This window comes from Oncorhynchus clarkii, chromosome 7, assembly GCF_045791955.1.
Source record: "Oncorhynchus clarkii lewisi isolate Uvic-CL-2024 chromosome 7, UVic_Ocla_1.0, whole genome shotgun sequence".
Taxonomy (NCBI): domain Eukaryota; kingdom Metazoa; phylum Chordata; class Actinopteri; order Salmoniformes; family Salmonidae; genus Oncorhynchus; species Oncorhynchus clarkii.
In genome coordinates this window covers 11,151,823-11,170,871 of record NC_092153.1, presented here as the reverse complement: position 1 = coordinate 11,170,871, position 19,049 = coordinate 11,151,823, and the positions used below count along the sequence as shown (strand labels likewise).

The 19,049-nt window shown below is 44.6% G+C and overlaps 1 protein-coding gene across 1 annotated transcript in view; it reads right to left on the bottom strand.

Annotated features, from left to right (window-relative positions):
* The window catches only part of LOC139414081 (interleukin-1 receptor accessory protein-like 1), a 362,260-nt gene that overhangs the window by 49,102 nt on the left and 294,109 nt on the right, over nt 1–19,049 (bottom strand). Inside the window, exon 7 of the mRNA XM_071161964.1 lies at nt 3,445–3,577. Within this exon, the coding sequence (XP_071018065.1) occupies nt 3,445–3,577 (133 nt within the window). The remainder of the gene's footprint in view (nt 1–3,444; nt 3,578–19,049) is intronic.

The following is a 19,049-nucleotide window of genomic DNA, read 5'->3' as shown; positions in this document are numbered from 1 at the left end:
GGGAGAGTGGGGTGAGACACCCTGGGAGAGTGGTGTGAGACACCCTGGGAGAGTGGTGTGAGACACCCTGGGAGAGTGGGGTATAAACACCCTGGGAGAGTGGGGTGAGACACCCTGGGAGAGTGGTGTGAGACACCCTGGGAAAGTGGTGTGAGACACCCTGGGAGAGTGGGGTGAGACCCTGGGAGAGTGGGGTAAGACACCCTGGGAGAGTGGGGTGAGACACCCTGGGAGAGTGGGGTGAGACACCCTGGGAGAGTGGGGTGAGACACCCTGGGAGAGTGGGGTGAGACCCTGGGAGAGTGGGGTGAGACACCCTGGGAGAGTGGGGTAAGACACCCTGGGAGAGTGGGCTGAGACACCCTGGGAGAGTGGGGTAAAACACCCTGGGAGAGTGGGGTGAGACACCCTGGGAGAGTGGGGTAAGACATTCTGGGAGAGTGGGGTGAGACACCCTGGGAGAGTGGGGTCACGGCCAGGGTCAGGCATTATCAACGGTGACCCAGGAGAAATTAGGGTGATTATTAACGGCGCATCAACAGCTTTTCACCAAGTTGGCTCAGCTTTCACACCCAACACAACCTTCAGCTTAAACTTTACACCCATGAGTGAACCGGCACATTAGAGAATAACAGTGTCTTCCAGTCTGTCCATGAGTGAACAGGCACATTAGAGAACACCAGTGTCTTCCAGTCTGCCCATGAGTGAACAGGCACATTAGAGAATAACAGTGTCTTCCAGTCTGCCCATGAGTGAACAGGCTCATTAGAGAAGAACAGTGTCTTCCAGTCTGTCCATGAGTGAACAGGCACATTAGAGAACACCAGTGTCTTCCAGTCTGCCCATGAGTGAACAGGCTCATTAGAGAACAACAGTGTCTTCCAGTCTGTCCATGAGTGAACAGGCTCATTAGAGAACACCAGTGTCTTCCAGTCTGCCCATGAGTGAACAGGCTCATTAGAGAATAACAGTGTCTTCCAGTCTGCCCATGAGTGAACAGGCTCATTAGAGAACACCAGTGTCTTCCAGTCTGCCCATGAGTGAACAGGCTCATTAGAGAACACCAGTGTCTTCCAGTCTGCCCATGAGTGAACAGGCTCATTAGAGAATAACAGTGTCTTCCAGTCTGCCCATGAGTGAACAGGCTCATTAGAGAATAACAGTGTCTTCCAGTCTGCCCATGAGTGAACAGGCTCATTAGAGAAGAACAGTGTCTTCCAGTCTGTCCATGAGTGAACAGGCACATTAGAGAACACCAGTGTCTTCCAGTCTGCCCATGAGTGAACAGGCTCATTAGAGAACAACAGTGTCTTCCAGTCTGTCCATGAGTGAACAGGCTCATTAGAGAACACCAGTGTCTTCCAGTCTGCCCATGAGTGAACAGGCTCATTAGAGAATAACAGTGTCTTCCAGTCTGCCCATGAGTGAACAGGCTCATTAGAGAACACCAGTGTCTTCCAGTCTGCCCATGAGTGAACAGGCTCATTAGAGAATAACAGTGTCTTCCAGTCTGCCCATGAGTGAACAGGCTCATTAGAGAAGAACAGTGTCTTCCAGTCTGCCCATGAGTGAACATGCTCATTAGAGAACACCAGTGTCTTCCAGTCTGCCCATGAGTGAACAGGCTCATTAGAGAACACCAGTGTCTTCCAGTCTGCCCATGAGTGAACAGGCTCATTAGAGAAGAACAGTGTCTTCCAGTCTGCCCATGAGTGAACAGGCTCATTAGAGAAGAACAGTAATTAGGGTTATTAAAACAAAAAGATACAGTTGTGCTCCTCTTGGGTCAGATGCTGTATAGTCAATATAGATTCAGGAATATCTGAATTCAAGATGAATAAGCCTGGTAATATTACTACAACATACCACAGCCTAGTAATATCACTACAACATACCACATCCTGGTAATAGCACTACAACATACCACAACCTGGTAATAACATTATATCATACCACAGCCTGTTAATAGCATTATATCATACCACAGCCTGGTAATATCATTACAACATACCACAGCCTGGTAATATTTCTACAACATACCACAGCCTGGTAATAGCATTACAACATACCACAGCCTGGTAAAAGCATTATAACATACCACAGCCTGGTAATAGCATTATATCATACCACAGCCTGTTAATAGCATTATATCATACCACAGCCTGGTAATAACATTATATCATACCACAGCCTGTTAATAGCATTATATCATACCACAGCCTGTTAATAGCATTATGTCATACCACAGCCTGGTAATAGCATTATATCATACCACAGCCTGGTAATAACATTATATCATACCACAGCCTGGTAATAGCATTATATCATACCACAGCCTGGTAATAGCATTATATCATACCACAGCCTGGTAATAGCATTATATCATACCACAGCCTGGTAATAGCATTATATCATACCACAGCCTGTTAATAGCATTATATCATACCACAGCCTGGTAATAGCATTATATCATACCACAGCCTGTTAATAGCATTACAACATACCACAGCCTGGTAATAGCATTATATCATACCACAGCCTGGTAATAGCATTATGTCATACCACAGCCTGGAAATAGCATTATATCATACCACAGCCTGTTAATAGCATTATATCATACCACAGCCTGGTAATAGCATTATATCATACCACAGCCTGTTAATAGCATTATATCATACCACAGCCTGGTAATAGCATTATATCATACCACAGCCTGTTAATAGCATTATATCATACCACAGCCTGGTAATAGCATTATGTCATACCACAGCCTGGTAATAGCATTATATCATACCACAGCCTGGTAATAGCATTATGTCATACCACAGCCTGGAAATAGCATTATATCATACCACAGCCTGGTAATAGCATTATATCATACCACAGCCTGTTAATAGCATTACAACATACCACAGCCTGGTAATAGCATTATATCATACCACAGCCTGGTAATAGCATTATATCATACCACAGCCTGGTAATAGCATTATATCATACCACAGCCTGTTAATAGCATTATATCATACCACAGCCTGGTAATAGCATTATGTCATACCACAGCCTGGAAATAGCATTATATCATACCACAGCCTGGTAATAGCATTATATCATACCACAGCCTGGTAATAGCATTACATCATACCACAGCATGTTAATAGCATTATATCATACCACAGCCTGGTAATATTTCTACAACATACCACAGCCTGGTAATAGCATTACAACATACCACAGCCTCGTAATATCATTACAAGATACCACAGCATCACAAGAGTGTTGGTCAAAACTGTGGCTTTGACTTATTACAGTTCATGCAGGAACGTATGTATATCCCATATGACCTCAAGCAATGTGTGTGTGTGTGTGTGTGTGTGTGTGTGTGTGTGTGTGTGTGTGTGTGTGTGTGTGTGACAGGGTGTTACTTGATGTGTGTGTGTGTCTTACTTGATGTCACTCTCTCTGAACCTCTCCACGTCCAGGTCTTCGATGAACTTCTCTCCCTTCATCCAGTAGATGAGCGGACTGACTTCCCCGGCGAAGCCGAAGAACGCTCGGCACGTCAGGTTGACTTGACTTCCTGTGGAAACAGGAAATAAGGCATGGTTGTCGTGGTAAGGAAGTAATATGGTTGTGATGTCTGGGTGAGGTGGAGCCCACTAACGTAGGTCTTTCCAGTACCATGGATAATATGGGCGATTCTAATTAGATGGTGTCTCCTATTGTCTAGGTTCTAATGCACACCTCCAGACTCTCCTCCACCTTCCAACACCTACATCCTCCTGAACTCATAGTCACCCGTGAAGCTCCCCTATCCCATCTGAATCTCTCCTATCCCCTTTGAAGTTCCCCTATCCCCTCCGAAGTTCCCCTATCCCCTTTGAAGTTCCCCTATCCCCTCTGAAGTTCCCCTATCCCCTTTGAAGTTCCCCTATCCCCTCTGAAGTTCCCCTATACCCTCTGAAGTTCCCCTATCCACTCTGAAGCTCTCCTATCCCCTCTGAAGCTCTCCTATCCCCTCTGAAGCTCTCCTATCCCCTCAGAAGCTCTCCTACCCCCTCTGAAGCTCTCCTACCCCTCTGAAGTTTCCCTATCCCCTCTGAAGCTCTCCTATCCCCTCAGAAGCTATCCTACCCCCTCTGAAGCTCTCCTACCCCCTCTGAAGTTTCCCTATCCCCTCTGAAGCTCTCCTATCCCCTCTGAAGCTCTCCTATCCCCTCTGAAGTTCCCATGTCCCCTCTGAAGCTCTCATATCCCCTCTGAAGCTCTCATATCCCCTCTGAAGCTCTCCTATCCACTCTGAAGCTCTCCTATCCCCTCTGAAGCTCTCCTATCCCCTCTGAAGCTCCCCTATCCCCTCTGAAGCTCTCCTATCCCCTCTGAAGTTCCCCTATCTCCTCTGAAGCTCTCATATCCCCTCCAAAGCTCTCCTATCCCCTCTGAAGCTCTCCTATCCCCTCTGAAGTTCCCATGTCCCCTCTGAAGCTCTCCTATCCACTCTGAAGCTCTCCTATCCCCTCTGAAGCTCTCCTATCCCATCTGAAGTTCCCCTATCCCTCTGAAGCTCCCCTATCCCCTCTGAAGCTCTCCTATCCCCTCTGAAGTTCCCCTATCCCCTCTGAAGCTCTCCTATCCCCTCTGAAGCTCTCCTATCCACTCTGAAGTTCCCCTATCCCCTCTGAAGCTCTCCTATCCCCTCTGAAGTTCCCATGTCCCCTCTGAAGCTCTCCTATCCCCTCTGAAGCTCTCCTATCCACTCTGAAGCTCTCCTATCCCCTCTGAAGCTCTCCTATCCCCTCTGAAGCTCCCCTATTCTATCTGAAGTTTCCCTATCCCCTCCGGAGCTCTCCTATCCCCTCTGAAGCTCTCCTATCCACTCTGAAGCTCTCCTATCCCCTCTGAAGCTCTCCTATCCCCTCTGAAGTGCCCATGTCCCCTCTGAAGCTCTCATATCCCCTCTGAAGCTCTCATATCCCCTCTGAAGTGCCCATGTCCCCTCTGAAGCTCTCATATCCCCTCTGAAGCTCTCATATCCCCTCTGAAGCTCTCCTATCCACTCTGAAGCTCTCCTATCCACTCTGAAGCTCTCCTATCCCATCTGAAGTTCCCCTATCCCTCTGAAGCTCCCCTATCCCCTCTGAAGCTCTCCTATCCCCTCTGAAGTTCCCCAATCTCCTCTGAAGCTCTCCTATCCCCTACGAAGCTCTCCTATCCCCTCTGAAGCTCTCCTATCCCCTCTGAAGTTCCCCTATCCCCTCTGAAGCTCTCCTATCCCCTCTGAAGCTCTCCTATCCACTCTGAAGTTCCCCTATCCCCTCTGAAGCTCTCCTATCCCCTCTGAAGTTCCCATGTCCCCTCTGAAGCTTTCCTATCCACTCTGAAGTTTCCCTATCCCCTCTGAAGCTCTCCTATCCCCTCTGAAGTTCCAATGTCCCCTCTGAAGCTCTCCTATCCCCTCTGAAGCTCTCCTATCCACTCTGAAGCTCTCCTATCCCCTCTGAAGCTCTCCTATCCCCTCTGAAGCTCCCCTATTCTATCTGAAGTTTCCCTATCCCCTCCGGAGCTCTCCTATCCCCTCTGAAGCTCTCCTATCCACTCTGAAGCTCTCCTATCCCCTCTGAAGCTCTCCTATCCCCTCTGAAGCTCTCCTATCCCCTCTGAAGTGCCCATGTCCCCTCTGAAGCTCTCATATCCCATCTGAAGCTCTCATATCCCCTCTGAAGCTCTCCTATCCACTCTGAAGCTCTCCTATCCCCTCTGAAGCTCTCCTATCCCATCTGAAGTTCCCCTATCCCTCTGAAGCTCCCCTATCCCCTCTGAAGCTCTCCTATCCCCTCTGAAGTTCCCCAATCTCCTCTGAAGCTCTCCTATCCCCTACAAAGCTCTCCTATCCCCTCTGAAGCTCTCCTATCCCCTCTGAAGTTCCCATGTCCCCTCTGAAGCTGTCCTATCCACTCTGAAGCTCTCCTATCCCCTCTGAAGCTCTCCTATCCCCATTTGAAGTTCCCCTATCCCTCTGAAGCTCCCCATGTCCCCTCTGAAGCTCTCCTATCCCCTCTGAAGTTCCCCTATCCCCTCTGAAGCTCTCCTATCCCCTCTGAAGCTCTCCTATCCCCTCTGAAGTTCCCCTATCCCCTCTGAAGCTCTCCTATCCCCTCTGAAGTTCCCATGTCCCCTCTGAAGCTCTCCTATCCACTCTGAAGCTCTCCTATCCCCTCTGATGCTCTCCTATCCCCTCTGAAGCTCCCCTATCCTATCTGAAGTTTCCCTATCCCCTCCGGAGCTCTCCTATCCCCTCTGAAGCTCTCCTATCCACTCTGAAGCTCTCCTATCCCCTCTGAAGCTCCCCTATCCTATCTGAAGTTTCCCTATCCCCTCCGGAGCTCTCCTATCCCCTCTGAAGCTCTCCTATCCCCTCTGAAGTTCCCATGTCCCCTCTGAAGCTCTCCTATCCCCTCTGAAGCTCTCCTATCCACTCTGAAGCTCTCCTATCCCCTCTGAAGCTCTCCTATCCCATCTGAAGTTCCCCTATCCCTCTGAAGATCCCCTATCCCCTCTGAAGCTCTCCTATCCCCTCTGAAGTTCCCCTATCCCCTCTGAAGTTCCCATATCCCCTCTGAAGTTCCCCTATCCCATCTGAAGCTCACCTACCTCCTCGTAAGCTCTCCTACCGCCCCGGAAGCTCTCATCCCTCCTCCCATTCTCTCCCACTCTCTCCCTCATGCTCCTGAACACTGATGAACTCTCTTTCACTCTCTCCTACGCACACTCCTGGCGTCCTCCACACAAAGGGCAGGGGGTGGTTATTAGCCCAGTACCCTTATTGTTCCACCCTACCAATTAGTGTGAGTGTGAAACATGATTCACAGCGTGCATGGTGAAAGATGTTCTACACACAACAGCATCAGTGCTATTTAAAGTGGAACTGACAGCAATTTAGCAACATTAAATCTTGTTAAAATCTGTTCACATACACTCCCACAAAGAATATGACACTTTTTAAAACATTTTCTGACAAGTGAGCACCTAGATATGGTCATTTTCACATTTCCATAAATTCTTAGAATGTTTGGGAACTACGTATACTAAGGCATTTGTGAAAATTCTATAGCAATATAGAATGGGAAAGCGGCCGTGGAGTTTAGACAAATAATAGACACTGCAGTAAATAAAACCTAACCAAACATCTGTCTTGTCCAGGACCGAAGTCTACACAGACAGTGCACCATAGCCAATCAAAGCTACAGTAGGCCTCATGCAAACAAGCCATTTGCCACAAGGGCCTGCCATCATTCACTTTGAACTGGACTGTGTGTTTACAGGCAGTAGGACCTGCCATCATTCACTTTGAACTGGACCGTGTGTTTACAGGCAGTAGGACCTGCCATCATTCACTTTGAACTGGACCGTGTGTTTACAGGCAGTAGGACCTGCCATCATTCACTTTGAACTGGACTGTGTGTTTACAGGCAGTAGGGCCTGCCATCATTCACTTTGAACTGGACTGTGTGTTTACAGGCAGTAGGGCCTGTCATCATTCACTTTGAACTGGACTGTGTGTTTACAGGCAGTAGGACCTGCCATCATTCACTTTGAACTGGACTGTGTGTTTACAGGCAGTAGGGCCTGCCATCATTCACTTTGAACTGGACTGTGTGTTTACAGGCAGTTGCAACAGTGCAACTTTAGATCATTAGAACGCATGTTAGGATGAAACAGTCAGAGATCACCAAGCGCAACATAGCTTCTGCGTGTAAATCAGCTAGAAAGATGTGTCGGCATCGAGTAATTGTCTCTGGCCCCCTCCCAGTTAGGGGGAGTGATGAGCTCTACAGCAGAGTCTCACAACTCAATCGCTGGTTGAAAACTGTTTTCTGCCCCTCCCAAAAGATAGAATTTGTAGATAATCACTGCATACAACAGCAATCACTTTTTATAGCTACTGTTTACAGGCCTCCTGGGCCATATACAGCGTTCCTCACTGAGTTCCCTGAATTCCTATCGGACCTTGTAGTCATAGCGGATAATATTCTAATCTTTGGTGACTTTAATATTCACATGGAAAAGTCCACAGACCCACTCCAAAAGGCTTTCGGAGCCATCATCGACTCAGTGGGTTTTGTCCAACATGTCTCTGGACCCACTCACTGTCACAGTCATACGCTGGACCTAGTTTTGTCCCATGGAATAAATGTTGTGGATCTTAATGTTTTTCCTCATAATCCTGGACTATCGGACCACCATTTTATTACGTTTGCAATTGCAACAAACAATCTGCTCAGACCCCAACCAAGGATCATCAAAAGTCGTGCTATAAATTCACAGACAACACAAAGATTCCTTGATGTCCTTCCAGATTCCCTCTGTCTACCCAAGGACGCCAGAGGACAAAAATCAGTTAACCACCTAACTGAGGAACTCAACTTAACCTTGCGCAATACCCTAGATGCAGTTGCACCCCTAAAAACTAAAAACATTTGTCATAAGAAACTAGCTCCCTGGTACACAGAAAATACCCGAGCTCTGAAGCAAGCTTCCAGAAAATTGGAACGGAAATGGCGCCACACCAAACTGGAAGTCTTCCGACTAGCTTGGAAAGACAGTACTGTGCAGTACCGAAGAGCCCTTACTGCTGCTCGATCATCCTATTTTTCTAACTTAATTGAGGAAAATAAGAACAATCCGAAATTCCTTTTTGATACTGTCGCAAAGCTAACTAAAAAGCAGCATTCCCCAAGAGAGGATGACTTTCACTTTAGCAGTGATAAATTCATTAACTTCTTTGAGGAAAAGATTATGATTATTAGAAAGCAAATTACGGACTCCTCCTTAAATCTGCGTATTCCTTCAAAGCTCAGTTGTCCTGAGTCTGCACAACTCTGCCAGGACCTAGGATCAAGAGAGACGCTCAAGTGTTTTAGTACTATATCTCTTGACACAATGATGAAAATAATCATGGCCTCTAAACCTTCAAGCTGCATACTGGACCCTATTCCAACTAAACTACTGAAAGAGCTGCTTCCTGTGCTTGGCCCTCCTATGTTGAACATAATAAACGGCTCTCTATCCACCGGATGTGTACCAAACTCACTAAAAGTGGCAGTAATAAAGCCTCTCTTGAAAAAGCCAAACCTTGACCCAGAAAATATAAAAAACTATCGGCCTATATCGAATCTTCCATTCCTCTCAAAAATTTTAGAAAAGGCTGTTGCGCAACAACTCACTGCCTTCCTGAAGACAAACAATGTATACGAAATGCTTCAGTCTGGTTTTAGACCCCATCATAGCACTGAGACGGCACTTGTGAAGGTGGTAAATGACATTTTAATGGCATCGGACCGAGGCTCTGCATCTGTCCTCGTGCTCCTAGACCTTAGTGCTGCTTTTGATACCATCGATCACCACATTCTTTTGGAGAGATTGGAAACCCAAATTGGTCTACACGGACAAGTTCTGGCCTGGTTTAGATCTTATCTGTCGGAAAGATATCAGTTTGTCTCTGTGAATGGTTTGTCCTCTGACAAATCAACTGTAAATTTCGGTGTTCCTCAAGGTTCCGTTTTAGGACCACTATTGTTTTCACTATATATTTTACCTCTTGGGGATGTTATTCGAAAACATAATGTTAACTTTCACTGCTATGCGGATGACACACAGCTGTACATTTCAATTAAACATGGTGAAGCCCCAAAATTGCCCTTGCTAGAAGAATGTGTTTCAGACATAAGGAAGTGGATGGCTGCAAACTTTCTACTTTTAAACTCGGACAAAACAGAGATGCTTGTTCTAGGTCCCAAGAAACAAAGAGATCTTCTGTTGAATCTGACAATTAATCTTAATGGTTGTACAGTCGTCTCAAATAAAACTGTGAAGGACCTTTTGGACTTTCTGTCCAAAAATGATGCAGAAAAATTAATCCATGCTTTTGTCACTTCCAGGTTAGACTACTGCAATGCTCTACTTTCCGGCTACCCGGATAAAGCACTAAATAAACTTCAGTTAGTGCTAAATACGGCTGCTAGAATCCTGACTAGAACCAAAAAATTTGATCATATTACTCCAGTGCTAGCCTCTCTACACTGGCTTCCTGTCAAAGCAAGGGCTGATTTCAAGGTTTTACTGCTAACCTACAAAGCATTACATGGGCTTGCTCCTACCTATCTCTCTGATTTGGTCCTGCCGTACATACCTACACGTACGCTACGGTCACAAGACGCAGGCCTCCTAATTGTCCCTAGAATTTTTAAGCAAACAGCTGGAGGCAGGGCTTTCTCCTATAGAGCTCCATTTTTATGGAACGGTCTGCCTACCCATGTCAGAGACGCAAACTCGGTCTCAACCTTTAAGTCTCTACTGAAGACTCATCTCTTCAGTGGGTCATATGATTGAGTGTAGTCTGGCCCAGGAGTGGGAGGGTGAACGGAAAGGCTCTGGAGCAACGAACCGCCCTTGCTGTCTCTGCCTGGCCGGTTCCCCTCTTTCCACTGGGATTCTCTGCGTCTAACCCTATTACAGGGGCTGAGTCACTGGCTTTACTGGGGCTCTCTCATGCCGTCCCTGGAGGGGGTGCGTCACCTGAGTGGGTTGAGTCACTGATGTGGTCATCCTGTCTGGGTTGGGCCCCCCCCCCCCCCCCCTTGGGTTGTGCCGTGGCGGAGGTCTTTGTGGGCTATACTCAGCCTTGTCTCAGGATGGTAAGTTGGTGGTTGAAGATATCCCTCTAGTGTTGTGGGGGCTGTGCTTTGGCAAAGTGGGTGGGGTTATATCCTTCCTGTTTGGCCCTGTCCGGGGGTGTCCTCGGAGTGGGCCACAGTGTCTCCTGACCCCTCCTGTCTCAGCCTCCAGTATTTATGCTGCAGTAGTTTATGTGTCGGGGGGCTAGGGTCAGTTTGTTATATCTGGAGTACTTCTCCTGTCCTATTCGGTGTCCTGTGTGAATCTAAGTGTGCGTTCTCTAATTCTCTCCTTCTCTCTTTCTCTCTCTCGGAGGACCTGAGCCCTAGGACCATGCCCCAGGACTACCTGACATGATGACTCCTTGCTGTCCCCAGTCCACCTGGCTGTGCTGCTGCTCCAGTTTCAACTGTTCTGCCTTATTATTATTCGACCATGCTGGTCATTTATGAACATTTGAACATCTTGGCCATGTTCTGTTATAATCTCCACCCGGCACAGCCAGAAGAGGACTGGCCATCCCACATATGCTCTCTCTAATTCTCTCTTTCTTTCTCTCTCTCGGAGGACCTGAGCCCTAGGACCATGCCCCAGGAATACCTGACATGATGACTCCTTGCTGTCCCCAGTCCACCTGACTGTGCTGCTGCTCCAGTTTCAACTATTCTGCCTTATTATTATTCGACCATGCTGGTCATTTATGAACATTTGAACATCTTGACCATGTTTTGTTATAATCTCCACCCGGCACAGCCAGAAGAGGACTGGCCACCCCACATAGCCTGGTTCCTCTCTAGGTTTCTTCCTAGGTTTTGGCCTTTCTAGGGAGTTTTTCCTAGCCACCGTGCTTCTACACCTGCATTGCTTGCTGTTTGGGGTTTTAGGCTGGGTTTCTGTACAGCACTTTGAGATATCAGCTGATGTACGAAGGGCTATATAAATACATTTGATTTGAATTTGATTTGATTCGACAAAAGCCATAAAATACACCTGAATAGATTTCTGCAATTATGTAAATACCACAGGAGTCCTCTTACACTTGGGAACTTTACACTCCTATTGATCAAACAATCATGAAAAGGTAGGTTCTCTCTCCCTCCGTTATGCACATCAACAACAACAACAACATCAACAATTAATGCTAGCCAGAGCAAGATGAGCTAAAATGTAATGAAAGAACATTAGATACAGTACAGTGCATTCTGATAGCATTCAGACCCTTTTCCACATTTTGTTACGTTACAGCCTTATCCAAAAAAGAATTAAATACATCTGTTCCTCATCAATCTACACACAATACCCCACAATGACAAAGCAAAAACAGGTTTTTAGACATTTTTGCAAATTATTAAAAAAACTAAACAGAAATACCTTATTTATGTAAGTATTCAGACCCTTTGTTATGAGACTCAAAATTGAGCTCAGGTGCATCCTGTTTCCATTGATCATATTTAGATCGTTCTACAACTTGATTGGAGTCCACCTCTGGTAAATTAAATTGATTGGACATCATTTGGAAAGGCACACACCTGTCTATATAAGGTCCGACAGTTAACGGTGCATTTCAGATCAAAAACCAAGCCATGAGGTCAAAGGAAATGTCCGTAGAGCTCAGAGACAGGATTGTCGAACGACAGATCTGGGGAAGGGTACCAAAACATTTCTGCATCATTGAAGGTCCCCAAGAACACAGTGGCCTTCATCATTCTTAAATGGAAGAAGATTCTTCCTAGAGCTTTCCGCCCGGCCAAACTGAGCAATTGGGGAAGAAGGGCCTTGGTCAGGGAGGTGACCAAGAACACGATGGTCACTCTGACAGAGTTCCAGAGTTCCTTTGTGGAGATGGTAGAATCTTCCAGAAGGACATCCATCTCTGCAGCACTCCACCAATCAGGCGTGGCTAGAAGGAAGCCACTCCTCAGTAAAAGGCACATGACAGCCTGCTTGGAGTTTGCCAATGCAGGAGTGACTTCGGGACAAGTCTCTGAATGTCCTTGAGTGGCTCCACCAGAGCCCGGACTTGAACCCGATCGAACATCTCTGGAGAGACCTGAAAATATCTGTGCAGCAAAGCTCCCTATCAAACCTGACAGAGCTTGAGATGTTCTGCAGAGAAGAATGGGAGAAGATCTCAAATACAGGTGTGCCAAGCTTGTAGTTTCATACCCAAGAAGACTTGAGGCTGTAATACCTGCCAAAGGTCCTTCAACAAAGTATTGAGTAAAGTGTCTGAATACTTATGTAAAGGATTTATCCGTTCTTTTTCATTTGATAAATTAGCAAACATTTCCAAAAAACAGTTTTTCCTTTGTCATTATGGAGTATTGTGTGTAGATTGAAGGAAAAAAAATAAGTCTGTAACGTAACAAAATATGGAAAAAGTCAAGGGGTCTTAATACTTTCCGAATTGGCCGTCAAAATTGTACTGATAAATGATGGGGAATTGTAGACTTCCCGTCCTTGCCTGCAACCAAGCACCCAAGCTAACTGGCTCAAGTTAGCTAGCTTGCTACTTCCAGACACAAATGAGAGAACACCTCACTCTGACCACTTTACTCGCCCTAGCAGATCGGGTTAGCTAGGCTGTTTACATGTTATCTAGAGCATTCTTGACTAACTATTACTTTTTCTGCCTACATTTATTGACACCGGTCATATTCAGCCGGTGTAGCAAATTTGTAAGTGCATCAGTTATTCTGCGCTCTGACATACTCAGACAAGTTTGTTCTGAAATAGATAGTGAATTTGCGAACGCAAGGGATATTCTAACTGGATAATGTTGTGGAAATATTGAATGAAATATTTCTCAGATAATGGAGCTTGTAAATTCAAATAGACTTTATTACAAAGTAACAGAGCCAAGCAATTCCATGGAACAACTGATTTTTCTTGTTACAGACCTCAGGCCTTATAGGTTTCCACCTTCAGATAACACACATGGTCACTCCCCTCTATGTAGATGATTAACACCCCTTGGCCTCTCGCCACCATTATCTTCTTGTCCCAATTCTTGCTTGTTAACGCCCACATCTGCTCAATTTAGATTATAATGGTGGCGGTGCCATTGTGTTAATACAAAAAATAATTCATTTATTGTTTATATACTTTCCTAATATAAGTGTTTTTCTCATAATACTTGATTAGAACAAACATATGTTCTTATTACAGATACATGGCTCTTATTACAGATACATGGTTCTTATTACAGATGCATGGGTCTTATTACAGATGCATGGGTCTTATTACAGATATGTGGTTCTTATTACAGATACATGGTTCTTATTACAGATACATGGGTCTAATTACAGATACATGGTTCTTATTACAGATACATGGGTCTTATTACAGATACATGGGTCTTATTACAGATACATGGGTCTTATTACAGATTTTTGATTTGATTTATTTCACCTTTATTTAACCAGGTAGGCAAGTTGAGAACAAGTTCTCATTTACAATTGCGACCTGGCCACGATAAAGCAAAGCAGTTGACACATACAACAACACAGAGTTACACATTGAGTAAAACAAACATACAGTCAATAATACAGTAGAAACATAAGTCTATATACGATGTGAGCAAATGAGGTGAGATAAGGGAGGTAAAGGCAATAAATAGGCCATGGTGGCGAAGTAAATACAATATAGCAAGTAAAACACTGGAATGGTAGATTTGCAGTGGAAGAATGTGCAAAGTGGAGATAGAAATAATGGGGTGCAAAGGAGCAAAATAAATAAATACAGTAGAGGAAGAGGTAGTTGTTTGGGCTAAATTATAGATGGGCTATGTACAGGTGCAGTAATCTGTGAGCTGCTCTGACAGCTGGTGCTTAAAGCTAGTGAGGGAGATAAGTGTTTCCAGTTTCAGAGATTTTTGTAGTTCGTTCCAGTCATCGGCAGCAGAGAACTGGAAAGAGAGGAGGCCAAAGGAAGAATTGGTTTTGGGGGTGACCAGTGAGATATACCTGCTGGAGCACGTGCTACAGGTGGGTGATGCTATGGTGACCAGCGAGCTGAGATAAGGGGGGACTTTACCTAGCAGGGTCTTGTAGATGACCTGGAGCCAGTGGGTTTGGCGATGAGTATGAAGTGAGGGCCAGCCAACGAGAGCGTACAGGTCGCAGTGGTGGGTAGTATATGGGGCTTTGGTGACAAAACGGATGGCACTGTGATAAGACTGCATCCAATTTATTGAGTAGGTTATTGGAGGCTATTTTGTAAGTGACATCGCCGAAGTCGAGGATAGGTAGGATGGTCAGTTTTACAGATACATGGTCCTTATCACAGATACACGGTTCTTATCACAGATACATGGTTCTTATCACAGATACATGGCTCTTATTACAGATACATGGTTCTTATCACAGATACATGGCTCTTATCACAGATACATGGCTCTTATTACAGATACATGGTTCTTATCACAGATACATGGCTCTTATTACAGATACATGGTTCTTATCACAGATACACAGTTCTTATCACAGATACACGGTTCTTATCACAGATACACGGTTCTTATCACAGATACACGGTTCTTATCACAGATACATGGCTCTTATTACAGATACACGGTTCTTATCACAGATACACGGTTCTTATCACAGATACACGGTTCTTATCACAGATACACGGTTCTTATCACAGATACACGGTTCTTATCACAGATACATGGCTCTTATTACAGATACATGGTTCTTATCACAGATACATGGCTCTTATTACAGATACATGGTTCTTATTACAGATTCATGGTCCTTATCACAGATACACGGTTCTTATCACAGATACATGGCTCTTATTACAGATACATGGTTCTTATTACAGATTCATGGTTCTTATTACAGATACATGGTTCTTATTACAGATACATGGTTCTTATTACAGATACATGGCTCTTATTACAGATACATGGTTCTTATTACAGATACATGGTTCTTATTACAGATTCATGGTCCTTATTACAGATTCATGGTCCTTATTACAGATTCATGGTCCTTATTACAGATTCATGGTTCTTATTACAGATACATGGTTCTTATTACAGATACATGGTTCTTATTACAGATTCATGGTCCTTATTACAGATTCATGGTCCTTATTACAGATTCATGGTTCTTATTACAGATTCATGGTTCTTATTACAGATACATGGTTCTTATTACAGATACATGGCTCTTATTACAGATACATGGTTCTTATTACAGATTCATGGTCCTTATTACAGATTCATGGTCCTTATTACAGATACATGGTTCTTATTACAGATACATGGTTCTTATTACATATACATGGTTCTTGTTACAAATACATGGTTCATATTACATATACACGGTTCTTATTACAGATACACAGTTCTTATTACAGCTACATGGTTCTTATTACAGATACATGGCTTTTGGTGCCTATATTAATTAAGGTACACATTTTCTGCTTACGTTCTGTTTTACATGTCTAGTGATTAACTCCATGTTGACCCAGTCTGTACACTCCCATGGATCTAGCTCTGTCCATTCACCTGAATTCAACCTTTACTCTGCTTCTGCATGTCTATTAATTAACCCTATGTTTTCTGTCTCAATACTTTTGGGAGAACAGTCTAGATACTGGAAAATCAACCATAGTCATGAATTTTCACCTACAATAAGTCATTCAAGATCTTGCTAGCTAACCAAATGACACCTGCATCTCTAACTGTATATAGTCACCGGAAAACGTTATGAGGGGAAAAAGTCAGTCACTCACCCACTTCTCCAATGACATGACATCCTCCTTGCAGCTAGCTAGCTAATGTTAGGCTCCATGTTTTTACCTTGCTACATAAATAGCAAGCTATTAGCCATGTTATGACTGACTTGTGATCATTGCCCTTGCTAGTTTGATTGTATTGACATTCCCAGCCTTGGTTACATTCGTCTGTTTTTGTCCAAAATATTGAGTCATGGAAACTGAAACAGTGCATCCCGAATGGAGGCAGCAAACATTGTACCAGACCAGCTGTGATTTACAACCTGATAGCAATATTTTTGGAACTATCAAGAAATGTATTGGTGAATTATATTAATCATGCAAAGAACTGCATTAATCTATTCTACCAACAATGTCTTAGTGTACGTCATGGAATGTTGAGTCAAATAGAACCTACTTTTAAAACGTTTTATAAAGTTGGTTTCTGACTGATATTATGATTGTCTGTTTGTTTCATGTCAGCAAAGTAGTTCAAACGCTGTCAGATCCACTTTAAAGCATATCGGATGTGCTATGCATATCAGATACAATGCATGCCACCCCAAAGATCAGGCTAATGCTGATGATGTGTCCGAAATTGAAGAGGCAGTTCGTGTTTAAACAACTGGTAGAGGTACTGAAACGCCATCATTATTATTCATCTAACCTTAATACAAATAAAAGCCCTTCTTACATCAGCTGATGTCACAAAGTGCTGTACAGAAACCCAGCCTAAAACCCCAAACAGCAATGCAGGTGTAGAAGCATAAAAACCTTTACATTATACTAGACGCAGAGAGATTCAGGCCTCAGGATCATACGATACCCCCTGAGATTGTCAGAAAGGAGCATTGACATCAAGAGGGACATTCAAGCAACTATAACCACCACCTATACTACTTCAAGAGCCATTTGGAGGGGAATATCATGGACATCAGATTTTGATCATCTGTAGCAGCAGCACCTGGCTCCATCCAGCAGACAGACAGGCAGTCAGACACAGAGGATGTGATGTGCAGATAGACTCCAGAGGCCAGGGACTAGACTGACTGACTGACACAGTGAATGGGGCTGAGGGGTAAGCTGACACGGCTCAGGAGACAGATTCTCTCCCTGTGCTGGAGCTTTTTCTCCCCTCTCAGCTCATTTCCCAGCCATATCTTATGTGGCGGAGAGAGAGATAAGCCCAGTCTCTTAACTCCACCCAGCCAGCCCAGGGGACCAACGACGAGACGCCCGGATTATGGATCCCATTCTCTCTTTTTTCTCTTTATTTCTCACTCTGCTTTCTCATTTGTGCTGTGTCTTTCTTCTGCACAGGAATTCATGTGTATTACAGAAACTCTAAACAAGCTAAACATTGTGTCGATCACTCTAAACCCCAGCACTACACAGCTGATTCAAATCATCAACTCATCATCAGGCGTTGATTATTTGAATCAGCTATGTAGTGCTAGAACAAAAACTAAAGCGTGCTATAAACTAAATATTACATTTAGTGATATGAAATTTCCCCATTACAGGCAGGCACAGAGACGCACACTTGTGTACATGCAATCTGGGACATAGACCGGCCAGTCTATCTCATTAGTTGTCATTGAGTGAGGCAACATTTTCTATACCAACCAACAGTAGGGCCATGTGCTGTGAGCACACAACACCGTAACCCAAAACACCATCAAAGCCAGAGAGCCAGAGAGGCTAGCCAGCTAGAGCCCATATTAGGCTGGACTGATCAAGGAGCGGCCATTAAAAGTATGTTGAGAAAGTCAAAGAGGTGATTCAGCATCATTCATTAGTGTTCTCACTCATCTCATCTCCCCATTTCTCCCCCAGGGTTTGGGGCTCAGATGTCTGTGAGATGGCAGATAGCGGTGGAGGATAATTGGCAGTTCAAAGATAATAGGGATTTATTTGACCATCTCTCTCTGGCTCTGAAACGTTCCACCATGTTGCAGCCCCCTTGTCAGATTATTAGGAGCAGCAACCAGGTAAACATAAAGGGACTTGTGAATCTGGTTGATGTGTATCTTTTCCCTACATGAAATATGGCAAACACCTCTAAACTTCAGCTATTTGGGAGACTAGGGCCAATTCAATGGCTTAGAATTGCAGGATGCACCTTTAGTGTGACAGTTAGTGTGCCCATTGAGGTGAGTTATGTGGTGGAGCAACATGGTGCAGTGCCACTCCTGTCCACAAGAGGTCACTATGGAGCTACAGAGCAGGTACAGACCTGCACTGATGCAAAAAAAAAAGCAAAGCACGTTGACAGGTTCAGCTCTGAGAGGAATCATTATTCTCCTCTTGCAACTCCACAAAAATACTGTACCTTTATTCCTGGGGGATTGGAAATCACCCCATTTTATTCTATGTAATGCCACAAGTCATGCAGGCTCTAATGTACCATTATTCGTGTATGTACATAATATACTGCCAATTCCCAGCATGAGATAATGGAGAATTATGCACATAATAATCACAAAGTGGGAGTACCTTTATTGACATGTCAATCTAGGTAGGCCAAGATCACACTGACTACACAGAAGAACATGCACACACACACACACACACACACACACACACACACACACACACACACACACACACACACACACACACACACACACACACACCCTCTCCATTCCTCT